The sequence below is a fragment of the Rissa tridactyla genome, chromosome 1, assembly GCF_028500815.1.
Source record: "Rissa tridactyla isolate bRisTri1 chromosome 1, bRisTri1.patW.cur.20221130, whole genome shotgun sequence".
NCBI classification, from domain to species: Eukaryota; Metazoa; Chordata; class Aves; order Charadriiformes; family Laridae; genus Rissa; species Rissa tridactyla.
In genome coordinates, this window is record NC_071466.1 from 11661543 (window position 1) to 11673458 (window position 11916).

General features: G+C 44.0%; 1 protein-coding gene across 7 annotated transcripts in view; it reads right to left on the bottom strand.

The window, feature by feature from the left end:
- Positions 1 to 11904, bottom strand: part of NUP98 (nucleoporin 98 and 96 precursor) — a 37897-nt gene extending 25993 nt beyond the window's left edge. For 3 of the 7 annotated variants that reach the window (XM_054189327.1, XM_054189304.1, XM_054189339.1), the window contains exons 1-10: positions 11794 to 11904; positions 8147 to 8253; positions 7248 to 7349; positions 6887 to 7066; positions 6012 to 6151; positions 4837 to 4944; positions 3987 to 4170; positions 2537 to 2697; positions 1615 to 1752; positions 885 to 1023 (exon numbers count right to left, since the gene is read on the bottom strand). In XM_054189327.1, the coding sequence (XP_054045302.1) occupies positions 885 to 1023; positions 1615 to 1752; positions 2537 to 2697; positions 3987 to 4170; positions 4837 to 4944; positions 6012 to 6151; positions 6887 to 7066; positions 7248 to 7349; positions 8147 to 8219 (1225 nt within the window). In that variant the 5' untranslated portion in view covers positions 8220 to 8253; positions 11794 to 11904. Of the gene's footprint in view, positions 1 to 774; positions 846 to 884; positions 1024 to 1614; positions 1753 to 2536; positions 2698 to 3986; positions 4171 to 4836; positions 4945 to 6011; positions 6152 to 6886; positions 7067 to 7247; positions 7350 to 8146; positions 8254 to 11417; positions 11608 to 11793 lie in introns of those variants that run through there. The other 4 variants (XM_054189336.1, XM_054189319.1, XM_054189310.1 and 1 more) reach the window with 3 other exon arrangements.
- Between the last annotated feature and the right edge of the window lie 12 nt (positions 11905 to 11916).

The following is an 11916-nucleotide window of genomic DNA, read 5'->3' on the forward strand; positions in this document are numbered from 1 at the left end:
GTGCTTGCTGAGGTGCTGCCCTGGCACTCTATGAGCTTGACAAGTTCCTCCCTCCGTCTTATTCTGCCAGGCTGGTATGGCAGGCTAAGTGCATTTTAGCCTTTCTTGCCAATACAATAAAAAAAAAAAAAAAAACAAAACACCAAAACACAAATAAAAGATCTCAGAATCTAAACCCAACTCCTACTCACTTTGAGGAATACAGTTTTATTGCTCTCAAGAGCCAAGAAAAACAAAACCAAAACGGCTTTAACACAAGTCCCATGAAGGAAGACTGCAATTCACTTGAACTATTCACATTTCTCCTGCTTGACCACACGCTCGTTTGACAGCAATTCTCTAACATCTGCATCAGAGGCCAACACTAACACGAGACCCAGTTGTTCAGGACTTCGATCCTTCACACCATGGAAGACAACAGCAGCTACCAGTTAAACTGGAACCAACTGTTTCATTTTACCCTCACTCCAGTGCAAGATCTCCTTATCCTGCCGTCGAGCTACAATACTGCTGTTTTTACCCCATTTCCTTCAGCACTCCTTTGCAACCACAGCATATCTACAGCCTTTTAAGAAACCTCTATGGGGTATGAGTTCTTTGATTTCAAGAGTTTTCAATTAACACAGGTTCCACCTTCTCTGAAGCCCACAGTTAAGTAAAAGTACCGCTCCTCAATATCTACCTTCTGGAGTATGGGAGCAGCACAAGAGGAAAGGTGTAAAACAGCAGCCAAGGGGTTTCCCTGCAGCAACATGCATCGGAAGCATGGCTTACCTGAGAATTTTAACATTCACAATCATTTAGCATGCGATACTCAGCAGCCAGGTGTGTGGTATATGCAGTGTAATTTTAAGTGATTGAAATCCCACTTGTTTTATATGTACCAAAATTGGAAGTGTTTGTATTGGTTCCTAAAGTCAGGGTTGGTTTGTTACCAAAGAGCCCGCCGCCAGTGGTTGTACCAAACGAGGGAGCACTGGTCGTGGTGGTTCCAAATCCAGCAGGCTTGTTACCAAACAGGGTCTGAAAAGAAGAAAACATCAATTTGGAAACCTGACAGACGGATATTAAAAGAATTACATTAGTGTTTCACTGTAGGCAAGAAAGCAGAACTAAAGGCAGGCACAACTTAGATCACACAACCCAGACTCCCAACAGCGGTGCGTTATTTGCAAGCCACATGCACTAGTACACGGCAAGCACCTTCTGCAAACATGTAGTCTCACTCCATTGAAGCCAAAATGACCGAATATCAAGAAGTAAGTTCATCTGCAGTTAAGTCATCACCACAATTTAAACACCTGTATTTCTGACACTACGCTGAGGCATCCCTAGCAATACATAGGCAGTGAGATGTTCAGTCTCTTGTTGTCTTTTATCGCTCAAGACATTACTTGCTAAAAAAAGTTATTTCTGCAACATTAGTTCTACCGCACATACTTATATTAAATCCTTTACATAAAACCACACTACTTTTGTGTCTTAGGCATTTTAACTCTTAAGATAATGCTACTTCCATGGAGGTCAACACCCAGGAACAGGTCTCTAAGCCATTTGGGTTTATTCCCCCCCACTTTTTTTTTTTAAATTTTTATTATTAAGGTACAGACATACCGAACCGCCAACACCAAATCCTGTGTTAGCTTGTCCAAAAAGACCAGTTCCGGTTCCAAATCCAGTACCAGCATTTGTATTGGCAGCTGTTCCAAAAAGGCCTCCGGGCTGCGAGGGCTGGGTTACCCCAAAGAGACCCTACGAACAGGAACTCGGTTAAGGTAACGCTGCAACGCTTTCCCACTTTTAGCACTGATGGTAACAGAACTAACGCACAAAGTCAGTTAACAAAATGATACCCCTTTTGCTGGGGGAAGAAGATGGGTGAAAAGTATTTCAGAAGCTTTAGTCATTCTCCCAGAAATTAGTTACAAAAAGGAAATATAAAAAAAAGTATCAAAGAATTTATGATTCAAGCTTAAAAGGATATTGGAATCTCCTCATCACTTTGAGTGAGGGAGATGGAAAAGAAACATTTCCCCCGTGTCTTCTGGGAGAACTCACAACACATTCAGGAAGAATATAGTACATTTGGAGCCAAAACCCCTAGTTACGCAACAAGTTACAGCTCCAGAGCATCCTTCTATCATAAGAGCCCACGAATGCTGATCATTAGTCACCAGAAAGTACAGAATTGTTAATGAATTCCCACAGAATGTTAATAATGGCATTATATGATCTGTGTGAACATGATTGGAAATACTTGAATTGACAGAGAGCAGACTGCTTAAAGAAGGGAACTGGAAAAGTTATTTGTTAAAAGCTGTATTGCTGTCCAATTATCATGAATGGAAAATTCTGACTGGCAAGAAGTTGCTAGCTCAGACAGCAGCGTTCAAAGCTTTGCATCTCAGTTTCATGAAGCTGTACTACAATCTGAGAAAGATCTAAATCACTGACTCACACCTATATTGTAGCTAAATCATTATATCATGGCTATACCACCACTTACAGCTATAAGGGTTCAAACAATTCAGCTCACCATTGTGCTGGTGTTCGGCTGCCCTAGAGTATTGGTATTCCCAAAAAAGCCAGTGTTCTGCGTCGTTGTGGCTTGACCAAATGGTTTATTAAACAGACTGGTAGTTTGAGATTGCTGACCAAAAAGCCCCCCTGTTGTGCCTGTTCCAAAGCCAGTCGTACCTACAATATATAAACAAGTTGGTTAAAAACCCCTCAAGTATTTATCCAAACCCACTACATTTCCACACTCAGCGCATTCAAACAGGGGAAAAAGGTGCTTCAATTCAATGCAACAGGAAAACGCCCAGCGTCATCAATACAGTACTGTATCTGCGGTCAGAGGGAAGCGGTTCGTGTTAGATATTTCATCGGGTTCTTCTTGTCCCGCAGTCAAGTGAGAGCGCAACACCCAGGAACTACCAGCACTTTTACCTCACAGGCACATCTGACCAGAAAGACACCAGCTTTGACACGGGCAGTTTGTTCTCCACCATACAAAGAAAACCGTACCGTGAGTGCCCAGGAAGAGCTCACCGGGCCAGCCACAGGCAGCCAGCGCTCTGCACACCGCTTCTGTTCTATAACCCACACAACTACAGAAACTTCTACCCAAACTTCAAACACCTCCTCCCTTTTTCTCCCCAAAGGAAAAGGACAGAGACAATTCTAACCCAAGACAGCACAGCCTTTCTTACAGCAGATCATTGTTTCTGTTGCTATAGACCATAGGATTTTGATCTTCTGTTTACAATCTAATTCCACAAATACAAATACCCACTTACTTTAGGTTTGCAGCAGAAGCTACTAAAAATAGAGTTTGTTTGAACTTTTCAGCACTATTTGTTTTACATCAAGTTCAAAAAGGCCATTAACTGGCTGACAGAACTGAACTGCAACTACCAGACATGCAAACACTTAAATAAACCAGTTACTTCATACCTGGCTTTTACTTTTTGACCAAGTATGACAAAATGAAGAGCACAACATAGAACAAGTCCACACCCCAACCCTGACCCACTGTGGGGAAAAGCTCCTGGCAAAGTCTAGTTAGGCTGCTATAAATTAACTTGTCCATTTTCAGGGAATTCATGTTCACTCATTAGCAGAAGAATCTTGACTTCATCATTAACGAACTGACATCATCACCCTACTGATTGTTAGCAATACCCTGCTGGATTTACTTCAAATTGTTTTACTGGCCCATGTGAACAAGCTGACTTGCCAGATGCTCTAATGAACTGTTTTACAGCAAAATTCCAGGGATGCAGAGTAAGTTTGCAATCCTCGAAGAGTAAGTAAATAGAGATTTCTATGGCAAAGAACCTGATTATTCAATGTTGGTAATTCAACTAGTAAAATTCTGAGCTCACATCAGTGTTTCCTCATTTTTTTCATTACAGAATTTAAATAGCTTCACAGAATACTTGCATATCCTGTCACAGGAATGACAGAGGACAGGCAGTACTTACTGGTTCCAAAAGCAGTTTTATTCTGTCCGTATGAAAAGCCAGTGTTAGTAGTAGAAGAGCCAAACAGTCCTGTGGCTGTACTTGACGTAGCCGTTGAAGACCCAAACAAGCCTGCTGCTGCTCCTGCTCCCACAGGATTCGAGGGCCCTTTCCTATTTGCCTGGTAGTCTTCTAAACGGAGCTCCTAGTAAAGGAAAGAAAATGCAGTTCTCTTTACATGTTACTTTTACACCAGCTATGGTTAGAACATTGTCATTAGCATGCTTACACAGCATTCAAACCCACTACAGGACAAAGATACTAAGAAAAGCTATAACACCTACATTTTTAAAAGAGGACACCATAAATAGGACCTAAACTCAGATGTACCTCTGCAGTTTGTATTTGGGCTTCAGTTTCACTTCCCAGAGCTTTTTCAGATCTTTCGAGTAGGAGACTTGTTTTGAAGTATCAAACAAGTCAACTTGAACAGAAAGGCTTCAGGGTCAAACCCTTGGGAACACTAGTTTATATTAAACAACCTTGAGTTTTGTCTGAGATTCTGCCGTTATCTCAGCAGTGTAGGACTGCTCCCAACAGGATCTCTCCCCCTTCTGGTATGCGGCGAGATGGAATTTCAGCTCTTCAGAAATTGCAGTGTTAAGCATTTAAAAACACATACAATTCTCACAGCGATACATTAAGTGTTTTACTCGATGATACCTCTCTTCTGTGAGTGATGCAGATATTGATGGTTGGACCCATATTAATGAGCATAGAAGATACTTCTTACAGTCAAAAAACCCTCTACTAAACCGACGCTAACGAACAGCCAAACTAGATGAGCATGTCTAAACACTCATCGACTGACCTCGAGAGATTTGCTTTCATATTCTTTCATAGCTGTGATACATTGGTGCTTGGTATTGATGTTAGTGCTGACTCCAGATTTTACCATAGTATCTGTACCGGTTGGTGGCTGCAAGAGAAGAGGTTAAGACATCAAGTTTTAAATCCAGACAGAATTCTGTTAATACCGTTAGTACTCTCCCGGCAGATGCTGTTAAAACCTAAACCTAGCGCAGGACCTGAAGCAGCATGTTATGTTATCTGAACAGCTGTGGCCTCACCCACTGGTAAGGCACACCCAGTAGCAATCAATAGTGGAATTTACCCTGGTAACACTCAAAACAACCAAGTGCAATTCATTTTTCAGTTTCACTTTAAAAGTAATTTACCTAAACTTGTGATACAAACCCTCTAGCTGTGCATGGATTTCACTATCCCCTGTTTTTTTTAATGATACTATGAAAGTAGACATCAACGGCACTCAGTTTACCCAAGTTATCCTCACAGTTCTGTCTAGGTCCCAAAAAAACAGTCTCAGCCTGTTAAATCAGCTCAGTCTAGAAATTAAGAGGGCTGAGATTTGCAGAAACAAGTATTAGGGAAAACTAATGCCTCTTTCCAGCAGATATCAGTTACCCTAGTTCCACGATGGCTCCCCTTCCGAGCTACCTGCCATTTTCAACTGCCACAGAACCTTCAAGACGCTATTCAACCCTTTCTTAAAGGAAACTCACCAAGAAAACCCAGAGATCAGTCTTCACATTTGAGTTTACATTTCTAAAGCCACGCTGACTTATAAAAGAATTGTTTACTTTGACCCATTCCAAGATGTCTAACTCTTATCACCGTTAGCATTTACTGTTGATCACCTTGAATTCTGTGGCACTTCCCACCTTCCTGAGAAGGCTCCTTTCTAAGAGCAAGCCTAGACAGGGCATTACTCCATGGTGTTTGAGAAGTTTGTCAAATTCAGACTAAAAAACCAGTCTAGTTCTTTGGAGTTATTTACACATCTTATTTCCACTGCTACCGTTCTACAAAAGGGGATGTTTTCAAACCATTTCAGAACACTGCATACTTTGCATACTCATTAACTCTTCATTTTGAAATTTCAGCTGAAGGACTAAGACAGTAACCGCAAAATTTAATGCTTCCCCCAGTAAACAGGCTTGATAAAGAAAGAAAACCAGAACTTACATTAAATTTAATAGTTGTGCCAGTTGGAGCGGCAGTAAAACTAGTTGGGCCAAAAAGAGAGCCAGAGGTACTTCCAAAAGGATTGGAAGTAGTGTTAGTGGTTCCAAAGAGACCTCCACTGCTGGTACTAGTTCCAAAGTCTTAAAAAAGAAGAAGAAAAAAAAAATCAGCACTAGAACAAACCTTAATTTTAAAACTTAAACCCAAATATCTTATTCAAATTCCAGAATAGTTTGGAAATGGAAGAAACTATTAGGAAAAAAAAATAAAATTACAGCAAAGCTGGAAAGCAATAGTCCGCTAACGCGATATTCTGCTAATGTGAAATTCTGCTGTAGGAGACTGCCCCTAACTCACCACCCCAGGCAACACTGGAACCACAGCAGCCAGTTTCACTCTACTGACCCTGATAAGAAAATTATGTGCGTAAAAGGAATCAAGTGAGTTTCGTTTCTCTTCTCAGAAGGGGTTCCAAGCAGTTGCTTCTGCTTCAGGGAATTACAGTAGCGTTTAAGATGCATTTCAAGCATTCTAGTGCCAGACACAAAACCAACCATAGCTGCTCTACGATGGCAGGAAAAAAAAAAAAAAGAAGCTAAAATCAAGCAGCGCCAAAAGATATTTAAAAATAGAAAATGCCAGTCAACCACCTTTTTCAACTCATTTTAAAACTCACAGCTAGAGTTACAGCTACAGATTTTGTAGCATGTCAGGCTCACGCTTGGCTACTGCAGACCCCAATAATGTCACTATAAACCATTGAAGCCCCACAGGAACACTTGTGCCAGATCCACATGTACACCCAGTGTTCTGTGCTCCTCAAGCAAAGAAAATAAGCAGATATAAAATAAGAGAGATGCAGCAGTTTTACTCACTTCCAAACCCAGCTGGCTTATTCTGCGCAAAGGCATTATTCTGGGATGAGAAGAGGCCCCCACCAGTGCTGGTAGTTCCAAACAGGCTATTTGATGTCCCAGTCGAGGTTCCAAACCCAAAGCCAGTGCTTGTGGAGGAGGTGGCTGGCTGATTAAACGTAGTCGAACCAAACAATCCTCCTGAAGACAGAAACAGGCTATTAATCATTTGCAATCATCAAGCACTTGGGGTTTTGGGGGGATTTTTGTCATTGTTGGTTTTGTTGTTTTCCTTTTCTCCCCCTCCCCCAACACCTTCTTTATTTTAAAAAACACCCTTCTTTCAGGACTGCATTCCACCACAACCGTAACACAGCAATACCTGGTTTTGTCTGCGTACTCCCAAAGAGGCCTCCAGTATTATTGTTTGACCCAAAGGCTGATGTTCCAAACGCTCCTCCACTTGTAGTACCAAAGCCGGCATCTGAAAATCAGCGTTATTATCAGAAACCCTATTCTAAATACGCTTACTAGAAACTAAACACTGTCACTGCCTTTTTAACTTTCCAAAAGAAGTTTGTGCATGACTATCTATACATGGGTGTCTGGGATATGTGAAGTGGCATTATTAATACTCTCACAGAGCTCTTGAAGCAAAAGGCTACAATATTTGAGTCAGACACTTCTACCGAATGTAAAGACCCTCCTCTGCAAGGCCTCCACCGCTTTTTATAGTACCTGGAAGTTGCTCTTCTCATACCTTGGTTTGGGAGTAATATAAACATTACTGTGTTTCCTTCCTAAGAAATAGAGTGTGTACACCAGTTTATAGCCTGCTTAAATGGCTAAAAACTCACTCTCTGTGGCATTTACAACGTTTATCTCCAGAAGACACTCCTCAAATTACATGCTTTTTCCTTCCAAGTCTTCCCAACATATTCTAGTCCTGATTGGAAGAATCCTCCCCTACCCCATCCGCCAGCAACATGGCCTTCATCTAAGCATTTGAGTTTCCACCCCTTTTGAAAAAAGGAAGTTTTAACAACTGTATGTGGAATTCTGGTATCTACCCAAACTAAAAGCTTGGTTAGTGGAGAAACCTAAGGGTCCCAAATCCGAGTCACAAGTCTGGTTCCCATCCCTGCAGAGTGACCAGGACAGCCCAGCAGCACCCCAGTTCCATCACACACAAAGAACCACCCCCTCCGCCTGATCCTCCAGCTGCACTTCCAGGAAAAAACACCTTCAGTACTGAAAAGTCAGTTTACACGTATTACTTACTTTGTCCAAAAGTTGAAGTTGTCCCAAAGCCAGTGCTGCCTCCAAACGGAGTTCCAAAGGATTTGTTAAACATTTTCAAGATGTATCAGGTTTTTTCCCCCCTAAACCTGGAAAGAAGAATTCAGCTTTTATATAAAGCTTATCTTGAGAACTCAATTTCTCATCTTCCTCACTGTTGATGTAAGCAATCTAATTTGAGTACTTGACAAAGCGCATGACAGCATGTTTAAGTCACACTAAGCAATTTAAAACAGTCAAAATCCCAAAAAGTACACGAACACTAATACTTCCGTGACATCGTAAGCAAGCAGCCCTCCACCCTTAATCATGGCTAGATTTTCTGTACGTCTTACAGACTGAAAAAACTAATAAATGAAACTACTGCCCTGACCCATGTGTTCTCAAACCCCTCTAGAGTATCTAACACTAACAGCACTTCTCACAGCTGTTTCTACTACATTTGATCCACATCAAGCAACACAAACTCGTTTTTGCTCAGCCTTATCAACACCTGAAAGTCCACCCTACCGAATGCTGCTCTAGGAACACATGCAGGGACCTGCACTGTGCCATGGCTGTTTCTGCCATGCTCCCAGGATTTTCCACAACTGATTTTCCATTAAATCTTATTTGCCAACTACCTCAAATAAGATACAAAGCAGAAATGCACTGCACAAGAATTATGGCAATACACCTCCCATCTGCTTCCCATTTATTGCTCACAGGGCTGCACCAGGGTTTTCTTAACTTTCTAAGAGTTGTTGGTTTTAAATCATTGTTCAGTGAAGTTTTACCCCATTTAGGCAGGGGCCCAATTTACCTTTACAACACTCCCAGATGCATTTAGTAATGCAGCCTCACTCCAATCTCTTCTCCAAGTGCCAACACATTGTAGCTTTTTTCAACAAACTCAACCAAGTTAAAATAAAATCACATTAGATCCTTAGCCATACTCCAGCCAGAGAAGTGTGCAGTCTTTTTCTGTATTGGGGCTGACAGGTGTTAGCTCCGCCATCGAAAATGCCAATATTATCCAGAAAAAAATTCACTGTTGGCAGTATTAGCTAAGCTGCAGCAGTGCAGAACTAACAAGTTTAGAAAACTTAAGACATGGCCCATATGAAGAATATTTACAAAGCACTACTTACTATCACAGTAGCATAAGACTGTTATATATAAGGACCTACTAACTTTTAGCATTTCGGCATTTTTAAACTTTATGTTTTTCAGGAGGCTCAGCATCCAGGATAGCAATAAACTCCTATCAAGCATTCTCCATTTGGTCGCCAACAATTTCAGTTAAACTCAAAACCCACACCTTCACCTCTGCCCTGGTTTGACAGCTTCCCTGTAGCTCCCAAATTCCAACCCTTTTATTATCCTCCTAACCAAAAGGAAGCACGCACCCCACAGCACTCAGGGTACGGCCCAGCACTTCAGGGTGAAGTCACTAAATCTATCTGCCCATCCATGAAACAAGAAGGGTTTGTTTTCCCAAAAACTCATACCACCTTCTGGGAATAGACAAATCTAGATTTTTCAGCAGCCATAGCTACCCACCACACCTCTGCAGCCATCCCAGCACTACTAAAACAGTGAAGAGCAAATCAGTATCCAACACCGACATTAAAGAGTAACTGAACAGATGTTTCGGGTAATCTTCAACTATTCAAACCAGCAGCATGTCACAATTTTGTGGTGTTAAGAGTCTTCCCACTCACACACGCAAGTCCTTACGGACCTCCTTACACACATTGAGAGTTACTTTAAATAAAATGATTCTGGTATAAGAAAGAAAAAGCTGAACTGACAAACTATCAGAACACCCTAAGCCTAGAGCTGCCTCCTGGCAGAAAGCACTGCCAGCCACCCAACAGGCTCCTCCTGTGTGGTGCAGGGTAATGCCGCATCCCACAACACATCCCCCTCCCAATCCCTCTCCCCACAAGGGCCTGCTCCCAAACCCCCGTGCCCCCTCCAACTCCTCCACAAGCACCTTGCCTTTGCAGTGATGCCGCTGCTTTTTGTTTTCCAGCAGAACCTGGCCTTAAATAGCACGACAAACCACAGAGCCAACTCCTGCTCGCTTCCTCAAAAACCAACCTTTGTTGATTTCGTGCCACAGCACAACTGTATGTGGCCTCCAAGAACATCCATCACCCACACCCACCGCCCAACACTCCATAATTTGTTCTCCCTTACGCTACATCACTTACCAGGATGTCTTAAAAAAAATCCTCTCTTTTTGTTCTTTTAACATTTGTAAGACAGATTTTACCCTGACGCCCAATGCGAGTGCACTCCTTGAACACTACGCAGCCACTTCATCTCCATTCTCTATTTCTATGGGCTGTTTTCACTCATCTTGCTTTGCCGCTAAGCAAGTCTCACTGAAGGCCAGATACAATGGGGCCACGCAGTTTTCATTTGTTGATCGATCTTGTTACTCTCAACCTTATTTGCAACTCATAAAACCCCTCTTCCTTCACTGTTCCCCTTATTTATGCCACTACTTTTTCAATGCCAGCACACTCAGAATTGTTAAACGCCAAATTCTATTTCAGAAAAATTAGGAAGCACAATTTTCTAAAACACAAACAAGTTATTGAAAGATCTCACCCTCCCACAAGGTTTAAGCTTCATTTTCCTTGACACCCCCCCTTACCCACTGACCCTCAGCCGCTCAGGTTCAGCCAAAGCAGAACTCAGGCTTTACGTGGTCACCAGTGCTGTGGATGCATCAGAGCCCCTTTAATCCAGGCCACTAGTGGGGGGATGCCGCACACAGACAACAGGCTCACGACTGCACGTGTCAAGCATTGTGTTAATCAAACGTGCTGTCCCATGAAAACACACTCAAGAGCCCCTGACTACAGAACACCAGCAGCAACCAATTATTAATTTTGCTCCAGTTCTTAAATACAAGTTAGGGTTTTTCTATACAACAGTGCTCTCCCACTTGCCAGACACCATCCCCGCTGAGGGGGAGCCACCCCCTCTCTCCTGAAGGGCTCTAATTACAGTTTTACAGTAACATCACACAAACCTCCAGCCACATCCAAAGAAACGCAATTAATCCATTAACATAACTTTAAATAACTCTGCCGACAGCAGGCTAGCGCTAGCATCCCCAGACGCCTCCCGCAGCCGAGACAGACCCACCGTTATCCCGGATCCCGCCCAAGAACACGTCGCCGTCCCCAGGTAACACCACACCATTCCCGTGTGTCCCCCCCCGCCACCGTACCCCCGCACAGCCCCCCGGCGTTACCGGCTCTCCCGCCGCCCTCAGCCCAGTCCGGAGCCCCAGCAAACACCCCCGCACCTCCGCCACAACCCAGGACGGGAAAGCGAAACAGCCCCAAAACACGGGCCGGGGGGTGGGGAGGAACCAGCTCCCCACGCCCCCTCTAGGGCCGCCACAGAACAGGTGAGGCGGACCGGGCCGCGGGAACACCCCTTCCGCGCCTCTCAGAGCGGGCCGCCCGCCCCCTCCCCCCCCCCGCCGGCCACACGGCGCCAGGCCGGCCCGGTGCGGCGCTACGGAACAAAGGCCCCGAAGGCGGCCCACCAGTCACCCCGGCGGGCAAGGAGAGACAGAGAGAGAGAGAAGGAGAAAGGGGAGCCCCGCCGCCCCCCGCACTCACCAGGCCCCGGGCCGGGCCGGGCCGGGACTCGCCGCACCGAAGCCGCCGCCTCACAGGGGGAGGGAAGCTGCGTCACAGGCCGCTCCGCGCGCCTCCCAGCCACCCGCGCGCGCCGCCGCCGCC